The following is a 20,663-nucleotide window of genomic DNA, read 5'->3' as shown; positions in this document are numbered from 1 at the left end:
CACGCCCACGGTCTGTGTGGGCCCTGGCGGGAGCGGGGACTGGGACAGCGGGCACAGGGTACAGGGGGGACAGGGACAGGCGAGGACGGGGACAGCGGGGATAGGGGGGACAGGCGGGACCGGGAACGGCCCGGGTTAGGGACTAGGGGGCACAGAAAACAGCCTGGCCGAGGAACAGGGCTCAGGCAGCAGGCGGGAGCAGGGACAGCCGGATCAGTGAGCAGGTGGGGATGGGAACAGCCTGGTTTGGGAATGGGGGTCGGAATAGGAACGGGCAGAGGCGGGACCGGGCCCAGCCGAGTTCGGGAGCAGTGGGATAGGGAACAGCCTGCACTGGGAGCGGGCGGGATAAGGGACAGCCGGGTTAGGAAGGAGGTGGGAATAGGGAACATCCGGGTTAGGGAGCGGGCAGGGTAGGTAACAGGTGGGACAGGGGTGAGCCGAGTGAGGGAGCAGGCGGGGCCGGGAGCAAGCAGGACAATGAACAGCCAGGTTAGGGAGCAGGTGGGAAAAGGGAACAGCCGGGTTAGGGAGCAGATGGGAATAGGAACAGGATGCCGGCACTGTGCCGGCCTGCAGGTCCCCACAGGAAGGGGCCTGGGATAGGTCTCTTTCCAATACCTGCACATCCAGTTGTCCGAATTCCCTCTGCACCCTGTTTCAGGTATTTGAGCAACATCTCCAGGCTTTGAGGCCGGGAGCATGTGCAGTAACCCGAACCCTTATTTAAACACGCTGTTAAATTACTGGGCCTGGGAAGGTTGTAACCAAACGTTTTGCACATTTCCCATCAAAGTGACATCAGCTCTGCTGACCTGGCACATTTGTGACACCATTAGTGGCTTCTGCTTTGCCCCCTGGCAAGAAGCAATCAAGTTGCATTTCAAGGATTTATCCTTGGAATTTGCAAACAGCTTAAAAAACCCAACCAAACAATCCACCAAGGATGTGTGGAGGTTTCCTTAACAGCTCTGGCTGCAGCCAGACTCGTTGGATGCTCCAAGCCCTTTCCAACCTGGCCTTCCAGGGATCCAGGGGCAGCCACAGCTTCCCTGGCCAGCCTGTGCCAGGGCCTCACCTCAGTAGCTGGAGCTAGTTTTTGGGGGAAGAGCCAAAGCTTTGGGCAGCACTAACTCAGGGAAAGGCAAAAAGTGAGAAGGAGCAGGCTGGCTTTTCCTGAAGGGGCATCAGGCTCTGGAATGGCGGCGCACGGACCTGGTGTTTGCCAGGATTCCGTGTCCCCCTTGGACAATGGCCCACAGACACAGTGATCCCCACAATCCAACATTCCCGGAGCATGGTGGCCCACGGATAACCTTCCCAGGATTCAGTGTCACCTGCATATAGGATGGTGGTCTATGCTCACGGTGTTTCCCAGGATTTGGTGGCCCCTTAGGGATTTGGTGGCCCCTGGGAAGAGCGGCTTGTGGACACGGTGTTTCCTAGGATTTGGCCTCCTCTGTGGCTGGTGGCCCTTGGGCACAGCGTTTCCTAGGACTTAGTGTCCCCTTGTGAGGGTAGCCCTCGGGGCCCAGTGTTCCCAGGATCAGGGTGTCTCCGGGGGCACAGCGCTTCCCAGGATTCGGCGTTCCCGGGCGTGGCGGGCACCCAAGGGCGTGGCCGGGGCGTGGCCGGTGCCGGTGCCCCGGAGCCCCGCCCCGGGCGCGGTGCCGCCGTTGCCGCCGCCGCGGTGGGCGCTGCCGGTGCTGTCGGGGATGTACGCCGGCAGGAAGAGGAGGAAGCCGGTGCCCAAGAGGTAGGTGCGTGGGACCGAGCAGGACGGGCGAAAGCCGGGCAGCGAGAGCCCGGCTGGCTCTGGGAAGTGCCTGGAGCCGCTCTGGTGAGAGCGCTGGGGGAGCCAAAGAGAGCAGCACGCTTGGGTTACTCGGTTTTAATTAGGGTTAATTGGAGCTAACGCTGGGTCGGCTCTGGCACGCTGGTGGGAGAACAGAAATCCCAAAGATGCTTGTCCTGCATGCTGGCGAGGAAGCTCGCCACAGAGTTTGAGCTGCTCAGCAGTGATTTGCAGGCTGGGCTATGTTTTGGTGCCTGCCTAAATCAAACATACAGCAATTAGTAATTACCAAAACACCTCGATTCTGTAATTAATTACCACGCTGTTTAGTAGATGTTGCATAACATTCCCTTCGGTGTCCCTGGTGTTTCCTGCCTCCCTCGTGTCTTCCCCAGCTCCCAAGTCCCACCAGCCAGTTTAACCTCAGCTTTTCCAGGTGTATAGGAGCTAAAGGTGGGTGTCTGTTTCTGGGAGGCTGTGGGGAAGGACATGGATGAGTTGAGTCCAAGCCTAGGATGAAGGAGGGAGCATCGATACTGTAAACCTGTGGTGAGGTGACCCTGAGCCTCTCTTGGGTATTTAATTGGGAGTCTTGTTGTGTAAACGTGAAGGATAGTTGTTTTGCCACAAACCTGTCTTCTGTTCATCTCAGAGTGGTGATTCCAGCCCTCTGGCATACTAGCCTGAGGGTTTGGGCTGGATTTGTGGGGCTCAGGGTGCAGGAGAAGGTGTCTCTTTGGAGCAGAAGGGCCCTCGTTTCCTGGTTCTGCAAGGTCAGCCTTGGGAATGGGAGGAGATTCTTTTTGTCTGTGCTGGGTCAGATCTTGGAGCAGGATCCTGCTGGGAGCGGCCCGGCAGAGCAGGGGGATGTGCAGCCAGCCAGAGGGGACAGGGAGGATGGGCTGAGGGGCTTCTCCTTCTTTCTTACTTTAAAAAACTGTTCATGAGAATGAGGAGACAATAGATCAGCTCAGGCAAGTTCCACTGTCAGGAATAATCTCCCTTGGTACTTGCCAGCTTGCAGGAGGGATACACTTCCCACTGGGTTCCCCTTCAGAGAGCGGCTGGGGAAAAACAAACCCCAGCAGCAGCACAACCTTTGGGTCTGGAGCTGAGCTTTCCCTTGGCACAGTGTGCTTCTTAACCACTGGGCCAAAGGGAAGGGAAATTAATCAGGTTTCAAATGTCTAGAGCAAGATGCACTGTTTCCATGAGACATTTTCCTCACTGGCATCCCCCCTCTCAAGGCTGGCCATGGAGCACCCTGCGTGCTGCAGCTGGGATGTGCAGGAGCAGAGGTGTTGGGGTGTCCTCCTTGGGCCTTGGGGTGCCTTGCTGCTGACTGTGTCACCCTGTGTGCAGAGGATTTTCAGTGTTTGGCCAGGCTATCCCAGTGGTTCCGTTACACCTCAGTGTTTTACCCACTGCTGTGCTCATCTCCAGTCTCATTTTCTCTTATTTCTGTCTGTTGGGAGCTGGAATTGGATGGTGAGTAGCCAGAAGACTTTAAAGGATATCTGAGGAATCTCAGACAAATTTTCTTCAACCCTTTTTTTTTTTTTTTAATCAAAGGAAAACTATTTTAATTTTTCTCCTTCCTGGTGCATGACTGTGATTTCAAGAGTGTTTAACCTTTGTAAAAACCCAGGTGCCAGTGTGTTTTACCCAGCTTGTGTGGACTAGTTTGGAGCTGGGTTGTGCCAGCCTCCCTGCAAGAGGGGATATCCCTCCTGATGCAGCTCTTACAACCCAGCAGGCTTGAGCTTTCCTGGGCAAATGCTGCAATTTTCCATTCAGCCTCAAAAGACCCCTCAGTCTCTCCCTGAGCTGCAAATTCAACAGGCACCTCAGTGCATTTCATTTAATGCTCATTTCCTCTCGTGTCACATATGCGAGCAGCCCTGCCAGATGAGATTGGAGAGTGGTGGTAGAGGAGAGAGCTTAAATTGCTGCTAAACACTGGCAGATCCTGTTATCCAAAGCTCCTTCCTGAATCGAGCATGCCTGCAGAGAGGGAGTTTGTGGTTACACAAATTACATCAAACCAACGAGTTGCATGTTAGGGGATGCAGCTGAGTGAGACACAGATCTGGAGGGACTGAAGGGTTTGCCTTTGAGCTGTGAAATTCAGATTGGCATTAAAAAGTGAAGGACACAGGGGGACATCCAGGACTTGTTAAAGTTATTAACTGAGCTCTTACTGCCGTGCTGGGGCTTTGGTTGGGGTGGGTGAAATAACTGCAGCTCACAGAGATGGGAGCTCGTGTAGGCTTCAGGCTGCACTCCTGGACACTGTTCCTCCTGCAGGCTGAGGGCTGCCCCCAGGGCCTAAGTTTGGCATCAAATGCTGGTTTAATTTGGAAATGCCCATCTGAAAGGGACAGAAGTCAGAATATTGGAAGAAAACAAAAATTTTTGCATCAACTTTTTTTTTTTTTTAAGAGAGGCTCTTCTGACAGTGCAGTGCCCTAAATCACCCTATGTGATATCCTTTTGTTTAAGTCATAGAATCCCAGAATGGTTTGGGTTGGAAGGGACCTTAAAGCTCATCTCATTCTGCCCCATGGCTGCCCCATCCGGAAGTGTTCCAGGCCAGGTTGTACAGTGCTTGGAGCAACCTGGGATAGTGGAAGGGGTGGAACAAGATGAGCTTTAAGGTCTCTTCCAACCCAAAGCACTCTGTGATTCCTAAGAGGAGCACGGTGTGTGTGGAAAAATCTTAACCATTTCACTGTTGTGGCTGCTCCAAAGCCAGTGCTGGGTTTGAAAAGATCCTATTGGACAATCCCAGTTTGATTAACCTCTCCTCTGCCTCTTGCAGCCCCAAAGCACCCCCTCCCGAGGGTGTGAAGTCCACCCCCTCCAAGCGGCACCGGGAGCGGCTGAACAAGGAGCTGAACAAGCTGACGAGGCTGCTGCCCTTCCCTGAGGATGTGCGCTCCAGGCTGGATAAACTCTCCATCCTCCGCCTGGCCGTGGGCTACCTGAAGATGAAGAGCTACCTGAGGGGTGAGTGTCCATGCTGGGAGGGGGATTAGCCCCTGGGATCAATCCCCACTGCACAGCTTGTGTTCCACCCCAAGCTTTGGGATGGGAAGGTCTTTCCTGAGGGAAGCGTGATGGTGAGTTATGGGAGCAGGCCCTTGGATGTTGATACTGGCAGGAAAATGTCACCATGGATGGTGGGAGACATCTGGGGGCCTGCCCAGCAGCTGAGACCTCCTGCAAAGCTCCTCCATCTCATTAGCAGCCATCCTTTATGTCCAAAACTCCTCCTGTGTCACACTCCCAGCATCCTGTAGAGAAGAAGAGAGAGATGGGTAAAGCAGTGTGTCTTGTTGAACTGCAACAATGCCCTCACCTAACTGGAATGGCAATATAAAATTAAATTCACTAAATGATTGAATTTTCATTATATAATACATATTACATGTTCCCTTTTATTATATTTCATATTCTGTATTTCCTTATTTTTCTATATTTGGTATTCTTATATTTATTCCATATTCCTTCCCCTCCCTTCCTCCCTCCCTTCCTCCCTCCCTTCCTCCCTCCCTTCCTCCCTCCCTTCCTCCCTCCCTATTCTTCTTCAACCCTTTATTATTATTGCAGTTACAGTATGTTTAATAAATTTTAACATTATATATGGTGCAGAGCCTGGTTGGGGGCAGTCACCACATTCCCAGGAGTCACCAGCACATGTGGATAGGGACGTGTTCCCTCTTCAGTGACTTGGGCCTGATGGAATGGGTGCTGGACACTGGGGAAGGCAGAGCATGTGGGGCAGGAAGGCAGCAGCAACTTTTTATATTTAGAGGCTCCTATTGTGTCTTCTCCCCGCCACAGATTGGATAAACTTCTCTCCCTTGGTTTTTCCCTCGTGCCCACTTCTCTGGGCTCTCCCAGGGCCCTCTCCAGCTGGGACGCTGGGCTCCAGGAGGAGACTCCTGTGCCAAACTCTCCAGGTGGGACCTGTGCCTCCAAGCAGGAGCTGGTTCCCAGTGGATGTGCTCAGCTTGTGGTTCCCAACATGAGAGCTGCTCTGGAAAAGCCTTTGGCATGTCAGGGTTTCTGGAGCCTCGTTCTGCTAGGCCAATTAATCCCATCTGGCCACTTGCCTGTGATTTCTAGCTCCTTCCCCTTGCTCTGCTCTGAAGTTCATCTTGTTTGACTTCAGATCATCCCAGATACATCAGGGTTGGCCTGGGTCTCAGGCATACCTGGTGAAGACCCGTGCCAGCTGCAGGTCACAGTAGCCTGCTGCTGGTGTGTCCTGTCGGGCATTTTGGGGGGACATGCTGGCACCCCTTGTGCTCTGCTTTCTGCCTCAGGATTGCTGTCCTGTGCTTTGTGCAGGCTCTTCTCCTGCAGCAGGGAGAGCATGGCATAATCTGAAGAGCATCCCTATCCTTTCCCCATCCACAGCCCAAGCCCGGCCTTGTCTCCAGGCAGGAGAGAGATGGATGTTTTGATAGAGTGGTAATTGCCTTATCTCCAGGCAATTGAGAGACCAATTACACAGTGGGCTCAGGGTGATGCCCTGAGGCTCCTTTTTCCCTTGTGCTGCATTTCTCCAGCCCTAGAAGTGGAGCTTCCCGGTGTTGTCTGCATCTTGTCTGGCTGCTAACACCAGGAGAAATCTGAGAAGGGGCTTCCAGCCTTCTCCACCTTCTCTGGTATTTCTGAGATGTGGGTGCTGTGTGTCTCTGGCTTGGGAACAGCCCTGTTTAATGGGGTGTAGGAGCCTGGGGCAGTGTTTAGGGTGGGACAGAGCAGAGGACAACCACGGTGGGTTTAGGTGCTGGTATCAGTGCCTGCTTCCACAGGGGATACAAGGAAAAGGACTTGCCATCTGCATGGGATCCTGGTTTCCATTGCAGGATAGTGACTCACTGCATCATCCTTTGAATCTGCTTTGCTTTTAAATATTCTCCTCTGTCTGTGCTTTAAAGAGAAACCAGGCTAATTAGTAGTTTGCTGGAAATGTGAAGCCTCGGGCCTAGAGAGGGAAGCTCTGGGAGCTCCCTCCATGCCTCCAGGGGCTGATTCAGGGTGTGCCACTGTAACTCCTCTGTGCCCCAGCGCAAACACTGCAGGTGTTGCACAGCTCTCTGCTGCCTGGGATCTCAGCCTTCCCTGCAAAAAACCAGGGGGCTCAGGGCTTGGTCACCCCAAGCTTTGCCCAGCCTGGGAGCAGTGCTGGGTAACGGTGGCAGCTCTGGTGCTATCACTGCCTGCCTCAAAGGCACTTCAAAGGTTTTGTCACTCGTGTAAACAATGGCTGAATCTCACTGCCAGATTTGTGCTGAGCTCTGTCTGCAAACCAATTTGCAGGGGTTGCTACTTGGACCTGTGTCTGATAGCCTCCCAGGCAAATCTGGAGTGACTTTGCTGATCCCGTCTCTTTGGGAGCAAGTGCCCAAGGAGAAAAGCTGGTGTCTCTGTTGCCGACTGCCACGATGCTCTGGCCTCTCTGTGGTGTGACAGGAGCCCCACTCGCTGCAAAGAGGGAGATCTCATAAAAGCTTGGATGGATTTTAGTGGCTTGGTAAAGCTCCAGCTAGCTGGAGAGCTGTGCTGGGGTTCGTTTCCTACGGTTCCTGTAGCAAAGGAAGCAGATGTTGGGATTGCAGATGTGGCTCTGCCAAGGGTGAGCAAGTAAATGGGACTTAAAATGCTCTCTGAGGTGGAGAGGATGTGATTAGGAAATGTGCTGCCATGCCTTCTTCCTAGAAGAAGAGAGGATCACAGATTTCCAGACTGATTTGGGTTGGAAGGAAGTTCATCCCATTCTACCCCCTGCCATGGGCAGGGACACCTCCCACCATCCCAGGGTGCTCCAAGCCCTGTCCAGCCTGACCTGAAACTCTTCCAGGGATGGAGAACCCACAGCTGCTCTGGTAATCTGTGCCAGGGCCTCACCACCCTCACAGGGAAGAATTCTTTCCCAACATCCAACCTAACCCAATCTCTTTCAGAATCCATGGAAAACCCTGTCCTGGTGTGAGACCACACTCTGGAGTCTGGCAAAGCTTGGGATATCTAACAGCTCCTAGCAAACAGTGAACAGTGGGCTACCTCCCCACGCAGCTGACCTGGCTGGAGTAGGGACTGGGCTTAGGAGGTCTCACCAGGTCCTTTCCCACCTCTGGTGCTGGTCTCACCAGTTCCCTCCCCAGTGCTCTGCTGCAGGGCAGCTGGCAGCAGGTCTCCCTGGGTAATCTCACTGCAATCAGCACTAAATTAGCTTTTTTATTAATCTCCTTTTGTTTGTTGTTACCAGAGCTGGCCGTTGGGCCAGAACTGCAGGGGTCTGGGCCTGAAGGAACTGAGGCGGTAAAAGGAGTCAAGCTCAAATCTGTCCCTGGGCAAGATCCTGCAGGACTGTGTGGGATGAAGGTTTGCAGCAGCAGGTTGGAGAGGCTGGTGTGGACTTGGGGATGCCTGTACTCTCTAGGGCATTTCTGTGCTCCTCAGAAAATGCTGAGTGACTTTTCCGTAGAGTTTATAATCTGTGGGTTTGGCATTTGTCTGTTTCACTTGGATGGTATGAGCCTGCTCTGCTTGGCACCGTGCCTTTGTTCAACAGCTGAGGCAAAGGTTAGTGCTAATTTGACACGGTTTGGGATTGGATCCAAGACAAAAATGGTTGTGCATGGCTTGGTGTTGCTTGAAGAGCTGGGAGCTCCTGGTTTTTGAATGCCAGGCACCTCTAGAACCTGTTCAAAGAGAAGTGTTTGCTGTGGATGAAGCTTGTCACCCAGTCTGAGAGAGCAGATCTGGCTCTGGGATTGTTACCAATAACCTTTTATTTTCAGTGCCAAATCTGTGCCAAAGGCAAGGGATGTGTTTTAGCCTCCATGGCTGCCTTGTCATGTTTTTCTTTGGGAATGGGATGGGCAAAAAAGTGAAGAAATTAGATGAATTTGGTCCTTTTTCTTTCTTTCCCTGCTGGAAGTTTTTCCTCCATTGCAGGGCTTAGGATCCTCCTTGGAGAGGCAAGAAAGCCAACACATAGAGGGGGTGCTCTTGGGGATATATGGGGCACATCCTGGTTCATTGATGCTGGAAGCTCTTCTGATCCTGTCTGGCATCTTCCCTGGCTGGGTGAAAACCTTGCAGTCTTCGAGGATCACACCAGCAGCCGGAAACCTGCAGTGCTCTGGCTGGTGTTGGGGTTCAGAACAGAGCTGGATTTTCCCCTACTGTCTTAAAAATTACACACAGCCTCTGTCCCAGCACTTTGAAAATGTGATGACCACACTGCCCCAGCAGATGCCTAGGACTTATGTGGTAATGCAGATGGCTTTTGCCATGGTCTTTTTCATAGAATTGTGGAATCATTGGGCTTGGAAAAGACCTCTACAATCATTAAGTCCAACCATTAACCCAGCACTGCAAAGCCCACCACCAACCCATGTCCCTAAGCACCACATCCACGTGTTAATTCCCATTAATTGTCCAAGATGCACTGCAGGAGATTGGAAAAACTGAGCACAAACAGCAAAAGTGAATTGTCCTTTTACCCAGTTACTTTTGTTGTTGTGGATATATTATAGATTGGATACACGTTAGAGCTGTTTCCTTTAATCCCATAATTTGTGGTCTCAGTTGCTTTGTGTGGGAGTCTGAACTGCTCCTTTAGAAGGAGTGTGTTAAATGGGATGAATTAGCCAACTTTTAATACAGCTTGTCACCTGCTTTGTCCTGCCTGGCAGCCAGTGGGGGTCTCTTCCTCCTGCCAGCCACTGTTTCCAGTCCATCTTAGCCACTGGCCCTTTGGAGACCTGGCTGTGGCAGGCTGTGGGATCCATGGCTCCAGGTGGGATTCCAGAGGGTGGCATCTCCCCATATTGTCTCAAGCAAGGGGCTGTTTCAGGAGTGACCCCTCCCTCCCATGAGGTTTCCTGTGTTGTAAATGAGCTGGGATATGGTTAAAATGTTGGGGTTTCCCTTCCAAGTCAAAAAGTGGCTGGGAATAGCCTCTGTACCCTTGGTGTTTGTATGGGCCTGGAGTCCTCTACCTGGAAGTGCTTGGGTTTCTCTTGGGATTGCTCCCAATCCTGATGGTTCTTGGCAGTTTGAGTGACGATGAGTTCAGAGACCTGTTTGGAGGAGAAGAGCCACAGGAACAACATGGCCCCTGGCTGTGGATGGTGAGGACTGGGCTGGGTGTGAGCACCAGCTGCTCAACACCACCAGCACTTTGGTGGCAGACAAGATCTCTTTGAGTTTCCTCCCCTCTCTCCATGCTCCAGACCTTCTCCCCAGCTCAGGTGTGTCCCATGGGAGACAGGTTCTGGAGGATTTTTGAGCTCAGCTGTGCAGAAATTGACTGCTCTGTGCTTGAGAGAAGGGGAAGTGAGCACCTTTGGTGGGAGATTAAAAGCCCCTTGCTAAGATCAGTGGGAGAGGTGAAGAAATTTTGCTGGAAAGCTCAAAATGGGTATTTCCTGCTGGATTCTGAAAGCCACAGCAGCTCTCCCCAGCTTTCCCTGCAGATGCTGCTGGTGGACGCTGGGAGAGAGCTGGAGACCAGATGCTCTCAGGATGTGCATGCTCTCAAAAAGTTCTGTGCCCTTTCGGAGCTTTATTTTGGAAGAACTTGTTTCTTTTTGAAATCCCCTGCCAGCCTGCCTCATTTCAATGCTTTAGAGAGGAGTCAGCCCTTCAAAAGAAATCCAATTTTAAATGAGAACCGATATTTCATTTTGAAACTATTAGGCTCCATGAAGTGCAAATTGAAGCCATGTGGTCCAGATGGGATTTTTTTTTCCTTGGGGATCACACGGCAATCACGTGAGGAGGCTTTTTGCTTGGTCTCCAAGCAAAGATTCTGTTGAATCTCATCTTTCCCAACCTTTCCCAGAGGTGTCACATCCTCTGAGCAGGAAGGTCTGACAGCACAGGATGGAAAAGAGCAGAAGCTGTGGCTGATGGACAAGGTGGAGATGCTGCCTGAGCATCTTCAAGGAGTGCTGAAGGGTGGAGGGAGCAGGAAGTATCCCAGCTCTGCCAGCAATGGAGACGGAGGCTGACTCTGCTCTAGAGCACCCTCTCCACTGCTATTTGTGTCACCTTGTGCAAGACCTGCAGCTGGTTACCCTAACCCTACTGAATGATGAAAGCCTCCATGGGTGGGTGCTTGTTGGCACTCAGGCTTCAGGTGTGAACACATCCCAGGGATGCTTTGATTCCAAATTAGTTTTGAATTCAAACATGCCAATCCATCAGGTTTGCTGCAGAGCAAAATGTCTTTAGATTCCAAGTTGTTTTGGCTTTGAACTTGGTGGTACCAGGGAAGAAACCAAACAAACCTTTAAAGCATTTCAGTGGTGAAGTGAGAGCTTCTGCCATGGAAAAAATTAAATGTATGGTCAGACTTGAGATGGTTTGAGGTTCCTCCTCATATCCAGCATTCAGAGGATCTTTTCCATTGGGATCCATCACCATCTGACACCCGGGGCTGAGCTGGGCAGGCAGTGTTCTCTGCTGGGATGTGAATTACACGGGGTGTGTGAGCTCAGTCAGACCTCAGGGAGCTGCATGAGCTGCTGGTGGTGGCAGAGGTGGGGTGGTTCCTACACAGGAGCTGCTTTGAGCCTTTCTGTGATTTTCTCTTTTTTTTTTTGTGTGTGTGAACTGGCACAAAAACACGCCTTGAAAATCATCCTTTTGCTGGCAGCTGAGCTTGGATTGAGTTTTTTCAGTGATAACCAGCAGATAAAGGATCATGCTGGAGATGTCCCTGGGAACCTCTGTCCTCGTTCCTGTTCCCTGAACATTGGGTTCTGTGGGAGTCCTGTGATGCTCGAGGTCCCACGAGCAGGGCAGCAGGAACTTTCATGCTGGCTGCACCCAGGGGTGTTGCCTTGAAGGCATCCAATGCTGAAGCATGAGGCAGCTCCTGAATCAGCCTGGGGAGCTCATGGCTGCAGCTCCTGGAAGCTGAGAGCTCTCAGATGTCACGGGGATAGCCACGGCCACCAGCTCTTGATCTGCTTCCATGCAGCAAAAGGTGGAAGGGAGAAAACAAGTATGGGTGCTTTGATGGCATCTCAGGTGCTTTGGGCAGGTTTGTTTCTGTCATTCTCTAACCCTGAAGGGCAGCAGAGCAGACAGAGCACCCCAGTGGGGTGGCTCGAAGCCAACTCCAGCTCTGGCCGGCTCTAACCAGAAGCCTTCTGGCTGTGCTGGGTGGTGTTCTCCAGCCTGGGCAGCCCAGAAGCACTCAGCCTCCCTCTGTCCTTTGCATCTCTACCTCACACCCTGGCAGGAGTGAGGTTTCCCAGAAATGAGATCAAGCAGGGGAAAGAATCTCTTGGAGGAAGCCTCGGGCAAGCTGGGCATGGCTCTGTGAGTGGGCTCTGTGCCAGTTCCCACTGATGGTCACACCTTCCTCCATGCTGGGTCCCCGGGCACCCAGTAGCAGCATGAGCAGCCCTGGGGTGGGGAGGAGGAGCAGGAGGCTCCTGGCTTGCCTCTTCCACACTGATTTCTTGCCTTCTCACTTGCAGCTACAGCTCCAAACATTGGTAACTGCGTGGATCAGCCCAGACCCCCAGGAGGGGACAGATGGACAGAGCCACAGGATGACAGGGAGCTGTTTCCTGAGGGAGAGCTGCTGCTCCAGGTATGGCTTAGTCATTTGGGGTCTGCCCAAGCTGCTCTGGATCTTGTGGTCCCATTTGTAGAGTAGGAGGATACCCTGCCTTGCCCAGAGCCACTTCACTGTGATGCCTGCAGGCACTGAGTTTCTAGGGACAGAGACCAGTGGCACTGCCTGGCTAGGATGGGTCCAGATCCCCATTCCCAATGTTTCCTCTCATCCCACTGCAATTTGCTGCCCCTTTGATTATGTTACATCTCATGGACACAAGCTCCATCCCAACCAGGAAGTTCAGGAATATCATATGGTGGTGTGAGGATTGATCCCTGAGTAGTTCCCAAGGTGCTGGGTTGGTTCATTTTCTTTAGCAAAGGACAAGAGGAGAATGTTGAGAGCTATGGGACAAAATATGCCCCAGGAACTCCTTGCCCTACCTGGGGCATTGTGTGAGTTCTGTAGGGATGAGTTCACAGCCTGCCTGAGATGGGAAAACCCCAGCTTTGTAGGATGTAGGGGAGAAAAGAAGACCAGTTGGATGTTGGAAAACAGTGGTGGACAAAACCAGTGGGAAATGAGAGCTGTTCTTTGTAGAAAGGCCACGTGTGTCTCATGAAACAGCTGACAGTGAAGCTCGGAGCATGAGGGGCTGGTGAATCAGCCTCCCACAATTCTGCTGGTTTGGGCTGCCATTTATAAATGTGAGGTGGAAGGGCCTGGCATGGAAGGTCACATAGAAAGGCTGACTGCTGGACAAGCATCTGGGCATGTCAGCTGAGGATCATGCTCACTGGGGCTGCAGGGCGAGTCTGGCCAAGACCTTCAATCATTCTGTGTTCTTGGCAACTCCTGTCCTGGGCTCTCACAGAATCCCAGGATGGTTTGGGTGGGAAGGGACCTTAAAGCTTATCTTCTCATGAGCTGCCATCTGCATGGACACCTTCCACTAGCCCAGGGTGCTCCAAGCCCCATCCAGCCTGGCCTTGGGCACTTCCAGGGATCCAGAGGCAGCCACAGCTTCCCCGGGCAACCTGTGCCAGGGCCTGCCCACCCTCTCTGGCTCTCCTGTAGGCTTTCTGGGCCTTCAGTCCTCTTCTCCCACCTCTCCAAACACCAGCAGATGGATGCTTGGCTCTCTTTAGGCCTGGCTTTGGTCGCTTCAGCCCTGCTCCTGCAGAACCCTCCAGGCAGCAGGCAGTGTGAGCAGACCCCCAGCAGGAGCCTCCATGTGGGATTTTGGCGAGGCAGTGACTCCTGGGAGCTCAGTGTGACTTTTGGCAGTGAATCCTGCACCACACGAGGTCCCCCACGGTCCCAGCTGTGTGTGAGTGTGATGGTCACAGAGGAGCAGCTGGATACCAGGAGGGAGCCCATGGCTGCCCCATCCCCAGCATGGAGCTGCTCCTGGGCACTCCCCAGGGCTTTGGACTTGGACCATATGATGGCAATTTTTTGAGCCATCAACATCAGAGCATTGGCAGGCTGGGGTGATTGAAGGCATCTGGAGAGCTTATGAGGTGTTACTGTGACAGAAATCCCCCTGCTGAGCTGCCTGGTGGGTTTTTTCCTCCCCACAAAGATAATTTTAAGCATATACTGTGATTTGCAGAAATCTTTTACTTGGGATCCCTCAGGGGGCTGCGGCACATAAAGGGAAGGGACTAGTCCCTCAGCAAGCTGGATCTGTATGCTAGGTTTCCATTTAGGGTGTTCTTTCCCCAATTTCTCTCCTTCCATTCACTAATAAATTAAATATATCACAGTCAAGAACAGGGGCATGAGTTACTATCTAGTGCAGTGCTTTGCTTTTGGGGGAAATCAGCCTGAAATGGTCACCAGAATCATAGAATATCCAGAGCTGGAAGGGACTCAAAAGGATGGTCGTGTCCAAAGCACAGCCCGAGGAGAGTGTAGCTATTCCCAGCTGGAAAGGCGGACTCCAGATCCTCCATGAAACCTCTCCTTAGCTGCTCCCTCCTGCAGTGAGAGGGGGTTCCATGTGGGGTTTGGAGAAAGTGGTCAGTCCAGCTTGGATCATTGCTTGTGCTGAGAACAAGAAACTCCATGGAAGTGAATTTTGCATGGTTACCAAGTGCCGTCCTTCTTTGTGGGGCTCCTAGTTGGGGAAGAAGGTCCCTTCCTGTCCGTGGATGCTGAAGAAACAGCTGGGGGATTTCATCATTCAGCAGCTGGATGGAAGCTGGGCAGAGTAAGTTTGGACTGAACTTTTGCTTTCAGGCACTCAATGGATTTGTCATCGCTGTAACTGGAGACGGCTACATCTTCTACATCTCCCCTACCGTGCAGGACTACCTGGGCTTCCACCAGGTGAGCACCATGTTTTCCTGGCTGGAAACAGATGAATGCAGTCCTGGTGTGGGAAAAAGGTGCCAGTGGAGAGCAAAGCTTTCCAAAGGGCAGCAGCTCCTGTGGCAGAGGAAGGAGCTGGACTTTGCCTGTTCTTTACACTCAGTCCTGCACTTCTAGTACTCAGAAAAAGGAAACCTTCTGCCATGTCCTCCTCCTGACACCTCTGCCAGGCTGTCCAGGAGCAGACACTATTCTATTTTGTCATTCCAGTCGGATCTCATCTACCAGAGCGTGTACGAGCTGATCCATGCGGACGACAGGGCCGCCTTCTGCCGCCAGCTGCACAGGACCCCGGTGCATGCTGCTGACAGTGAGTGCCAGGGTGATCCCTGCAGCCGTTCACTTGAGCAGCTCTGATCCATGAGCTCAGGGTGTGCAGCACAGCTTCGAAAACTTCCTTTTGCCTTTGCTTTTTTAGCTTTTCCCCCTGAGCAGCCGCTGCTTGCCAGCTGCAGTGCCGCACCCAGATCCCAGCGCCTCCATGCTGAGAAGCAATCCTTTGTGGAGAGGAGCTTCACCTGCCGCTTCCGCTGCCTGCTGGATAACTCCTCAGGATTCCTGGTAATGCTGGGACACCCCTCTGCTCCTCCTGTGCCTGCAGGGTGTTCCCCCAGAGCCACTTGTGTCCCATAGGGATGAGAGCACAGCCAGTTCCCACTGCCCTGTTTGCTTCACGCCCACATTTTCTAATCCATGTAAGGCCTTGAATTTCCATGGGCGCCTGAAGTTCCTTCTTGGGCAGCAGAAGTCAGCCGCAGACAAGTCCCCAGTTGCTCTCTTTGCCATTGCCACACTCCTCCAGCCTCTCTCCATCCTGGAGCTCCGGAGCAAAACGCTGATCTTCCAGACAAAGCACAAGCTGGACTTCACTCCCATGGCCTGTGACTCCCGGTAAGGCATCTCTCACTTTCCCCGTGGCAAAATCCTGGTGCTGGACAGAAAACTAGACCTGGTGGGGACAAGGAACACCTGATCTAGCTCCCATGGCCTGATGTATTTGTCCCTCTACTGCAGGCCCCCAGTAACACGGGGAGCAGGTTGACAGCACTTCTTGTCTGCTGTGGTTTGGGTGGTTTGTGGAACAGGGGATGCAGCTCAGTCCAGGGTGGAGCATTGCACCACCCAAAGTGGGGGTCTGGCCAGTGGGGTGCAACTGTGGGGGATGCATCCCTGGTGTCACTGCATTTCCATGCTATTTCCAGGGGGAAGGTTGTCCTGGGATACACAGAGGTGGAGCTGTGCAGGAGGGGGTCCGGATACCAGTTTGTTCATGCAGCTGACATGATGCACTGCGCAGAGCACCATGTGAGAAGTGAGTGCTGGGGGGCTCTTGGTGGGTGTTTGTGGGGTCCCTCAAGGCTCTGGCCTGGCTGTACTATTGCTCCTTGGTGCTGTCCGTCCTGGGGCTGGAGTAGCTGTGATGAAGGCTCTTCCTCCTGGATGAGCTCGGGGAGCTGGCAGAGAGACAGCATACTGCATCTCCTACCCCCGTAGCACGGCCACGAGGCGATACTTAACCTCGTGGCATCTTGCATGTGTCATTTGTCTGCCTCCATGGAAGATCTCTGTCTGTGGCACTTCTTTTGTGTCCCTGCCCCAGTGATGAAGACGGGGGAGAGTGGGCTGACGGTGTTCCGGCTGCTGACCAAGAGGGGCAGCTGGCTGTGGGTGCAGGCCAACGCACGGCTGGTGTACAAAGGGGACAAGCCCGACTGCATCATTGCCCGCCAGCGAGCTCTGTCGTGAGTATTGCTGGCCCCCTTCAGCTGCTCTGGGCGTGGGGGGCTGCCCGAGGCACACAGAGACCGTGAAGGTGGAGGAAAGGGTGGGTGAGGTTGGCACTTTGCAGCATTTGTTCTGCTGTAGTGTGAGTGAAATGGCTCTGAGGAGGTGGTTGTGGACATGCTCCTGCCTGGGAGCAGCAGCCCTTCCCTGAGCCATGCAGACCTCCCTGTGGGCTCCCCAGAGCCCTCTTGTAGCCAGCCCAATCCAGCCCCCTTTTCCTCTAGAAAAGCCAGGGCAGGGCTGTGAGTTCCCCCCCTTGCTGTCAGTAGAGTGGTTTTGCCTGGCCTGGAGGAGCTGCTCATGCTGTTTCCATCCCTTTTTGCCTTCACACCGAAGGAATGAAGAAGGGGAAGAACATCTCCAGAAGAGAAACCTGCAGCTGCCTTTCAGCTTTGCCACGGGGGAAGCAGTCTTGTATGGGAATGACCTTCCTGGGTTCTTGGACTCGTTCCAAGCCAAGGAGTCGCAAGTGCAAGCAAACTCCAACTCAGAGCAGCGCTTGGTAGACCCCAACTCTCTCCTTGGGGCCATGATGAAGCAGGATACATCCATATACAGTTCCCACGTGGATAACGTGCCTCAGTTCTCCCTGCCAGGTTTCATCCCTGAGCCTGATGGGCTGACCCGGAATGAGGACGTCAGGAGTGCAAAGGAAGAGAGTGACTCCCTCCTGGTCGTCTTTGAAACCCTCTTTGAGAAGAGTGAGGTGGATGGAAACGTCTGCCAGAGCCTAAACGCGGGCAGCATGGAGCTGCAGCAGTGGGAGGAGGCTCTGCTCAGCCTGGGGGTAGAGGAGGAGCCACCAGCTCAGGGGCTTGGCCAGAGGCCAGGCACCAAGGTGACATCCTCTGTGGAGCAGATGCTCCTCAGGGAGGATGCTGGAAAGAGCCTGGACTTCCCACACTGCCATGAGGAAAACAGTGCTGTGGCTCACTTCCAGCACTGCTGGGCAGCTGATTCAGCATTCCCAGCACAGCCCCAGGCAGCGGGCACATGGGGAGGCCACGGGGCTGTGGGCTCTGTGGGCTCCGTTCCCTCTGAAGGCAGCTTTCCCCAGCCAGAGCAGCAGGTCCCATTTCACCCAGCCAGGCCGGTGGCAGGGACTGTGCTGGGTGTTCCCATCTCCAGCAGCAAATCCTCTGCAGCACTTCAGCTGGCAAACCAGGCATTTCAGGCAGAAGCCACCCTCTCTGCTCCTGTAGATAACACTCTTCCTGCTGCTCAGAGCCAGCCTGGGTGTCAGTTGGTGGACTCACCCCCAGTGCACTCAAACACGTTGGGGACTCTGTGGCACAATGTCCCCCTCCAGGCAAACCCAGCCAGTTGCCCATCGAAGGCTTTGCTGGCCATAGCTCCAAAACAGCTGGAAGCTGCAGGAGCATACATGGAGTCCCAGGCTCTGCCAGGTGGCAGTCCTGAGACCCCCCCAGGGGCTGGGCTGTGGTTGCCACCCCCCTCCCAGTCTTTTCCTTGCCCTGCCCAGGGCTTGCATGAGTCCCTGTTCTCTGGGGATGGGAAGCTCTGTGATGTGGAGGTTGCTCTCCCTGCACCCTTAGGAGCCAGGCAGCTGCCAGGGCATGGCGGCTTCCCCAAACAGCCCCTGGTAGCCCATGCAGAGCCCAGCTTTTCCTGGGAGGGGGAGCAGGCAGTGCTCCCAGAGGACAAGTGGTTCTCACAGCTGTGGCTCCCGCAGACTGGGGCAGTTCCTCAGAGGAGCCATGGGGCAGGGCCAGTGCACCACAGTGGGCTCCAGCTGGGCTCCAGCACGGATCCCAGTGCCCACCAGATGGACTGCTTTGTGCTGTCCAATTGCCAGTATGGAAACAGCCTTTTTAGGCATGAGAGCACCTTCCTGAGGGATGCTGATAAAACGCCCCTTCCCCAGCAGCCAGGCGCTTTGTCTTGCCCCGCCGAGAACCGCCCTGGAGCACCCTGCTCCTCACCAGCCTCAGTTCCAAGGTGCTCAGCAGCTCTCCCTGTGAAGGTGGGTGCAGGAGCACCCTCATGCTCTGGGCAGGGCTCTGGCTGCCCATCGGTTCCCTTCTCAGCTGGGCAGCCCCTCTGTGCCTGTGAGATCCAGCTCAAGGTGAGGTGTGAGGGCTGCAGGACCTGAGGGTGTGTGGCTCCTGTGGAGGGAGCAAGGGGTCTGCCAGGGGTGCCGCCACACCATCCTTTGTCGGCAGCCTGCTTTGGAGCTCACTGTGAACCAGGAGCCCTGTCTTGGAAAGCCACCAGCAGCTGTGAGCTCTTCTCATACCTGCCAGTGGTGCCCTGTGCTACCTGGTATCTCAGGATTTTGTGTTCCAATGCTGTCAGGCAGATTGAGTGGTTTGGACTTTTTGTTCCATGAGAAGTCTTTCAGGGAGATGCAGCTGTGCCATGGGGGAGGCCTGTGGGCTCCTGGGGCCCAAGGAAAGACATTGCTTGCTGGCACATCCATGTGCTTGGGGCAGCCTCTTGCAGATGGAGGTGCTGCCTCACAGGCAGGTAGCACTGAACTGCTGTTTCTCAACAAAACAGCGTGGTCTCCTCATCTCCTGGGCTAGACCATCCTTGCATTGCTGCTGTTTAGTCCCCTGCATCATCTCTGCCAGCCTGAGCCTCTTTTCCTCCTGTGCTCTCCATCTCCTCCAAAGACCATCCAAATCCTTTGGTAAAGATGTTACCAACTACTTCAAGAAGCTCAGCAGCATTGAAGGGTCTCAGTGGGAGGTGGAGTTGATGGGAATGGAGGCATCTTGAGGATTTGGGCTCTCCAGCAGCCTCCCTGGGGAATTTGGGAGAGGTGGATACCAGGCCATTGTAACCTTTCTGGGATGCAGGGTGGGGAAGGTCCAGACAAGCTCCCCTTTGGTTTGTCACTGGCTTGTCCTTGTCATCCTCTTCTATACTCCACAGTGCTGTGGGACAGAGAAGGGTGGGGGTTCCCCCTGTGGTTTTGCCAAAGCAGTGAGAAGGAAAGGCAGGGAGAGATGCAGTGACCACTGGCTGCCTCTCTACTCCAGACCCACCTGGTGCCCCTCAAACCATTTTTCTGCAGCCCAGAACAACCACTTTGATGAATTCTCTTCCTTTTCTACATAGGTAACCTAAGATGTGAATTAATTGTTTTTTCCCCACCGTGAGTGCAAAGTCTTGGGATCCATCAGGGAAACCCACAAAAAAAGCAATGATTGGGGAGGGTGGGGATGATTTGAGACCACAATGACTTGCAACATTGGGTCAGAGAGATCAGAGTGCTCGGGGACATTCATACCTTCCCCTCACGCACCCATCACCCTGAGCATCCCATCTGCCTCGCCAGTGTTAAGCATTTACGATCAATTTAAATCAGGTAATTAGCGCAGGGCCAGCAGCAGCCCTCTCCAGCAGCCCACATATCCTGGTGGAAAGTAGCCTCATCTCCCTGGGTCTCTTCCTTCATGCCCAGCTTTGCCTCCGTTCATGGGGCCTGGGAAAGGTCAAGCTCCTCTTTGCAGGCTGGGAGCAGAGCAATGCTGAAACGTGCTGGACCACTCTGAGGTGGCTTCAAGGAGCACCTTTGCCAGGCAAGGGGTTTACTGGCCATGATCCAGATCCAAAAAGCAGCAGGATGGACTCTACTCACCAGCCTCTGTTGCTCTGGCACCTGTGAGATGGTGCTGGGGGCATACCAGGGGCTCCCAGTGCTGCAAGAGATGGGCCTTGGGGTGGGGGCACTCCTGCTTAGGGCCATGACAGACCCCGCCCTGTGCTCTGTCACTGGTGTCTGATCTCTCTGTACCTCATGGCTGTACAGACAAAGTCTGTTCTGGTGGCAGCATCTCATTTTCTGCTCTGTGATTTCCTCGTGCTGCTGGTGGCAGCCAGAAGGTGCCGAGGAGAAAAGAGCTGTCCAGAGCCTCACCCCTGTGTTTGGATTAAAGGGCAATTTGCTTTGTGCTGATGTTTGTTTTGACCCAAAACTCTGAGAAACAACTGCTCACTTTGAAAACTTAAAAAGGTTTATTAAACGTTGACAAAAATACAACAAAGGACTACATAAGGGAAAATTCTCAGCACTGGGAACTGACCTTGTGTATACCATGTGGCCAGTTTGTCTTCAAGATGGATGCTGAGTCTTTTATA

General features: G+C 53.6%; 1 protein-coding gene across 1 annotated transcript; it reads left to right on the top strand.

Moving 5' to 3' along the window:
- The first annotated feature begins 125 nt into the window (after nt 1-125).
- LOC132338618 (aryl hydrocarbon receptor-like) lies at nt 126-20,569 on the top strand. Its single transcript, XM_059868360.1, is given in 11 exon segments — nt 126-1,756; nt 4,617-4,804; nt 12,313-12,428; nt 14,640-14,729; nt 14,982-15,081; nt 15,190-15,332; nt 15,472-15,662; nt 15,974-16,083; nt 16,372-16,513; nt 16,893-18,421; nt 18,424-20,569. Coding segments are annotated over 11 exon segments (2,856 nt in total). The 5' UTR covers nt 126-1,715; the 3' UTR covers nt 18,630-20,569.
- The last annotated feature ends 94 nt before the right edge of the window (nt 20,570-20,663 follow it).

The sequence above is a fragment of the Haemorhous mexicanus genome, chromosome 26 (assembly GCF_027477595.1).
Source record: "Haemorhous mexicanus isolate bHaeMex1 chromosome 26, bHaeMex1.pri, whole genome shotgun sequence".
NCBI classification, from domain to species: Eukaryota; Metazoa; Chordata; class Aves; order Passeriformes; family Fringillidae; genus Haemorhous; species Haemorhous mexicanus.
This window is presented reverse-complemented; position numbering and strand designations above follow the sequence as displayed.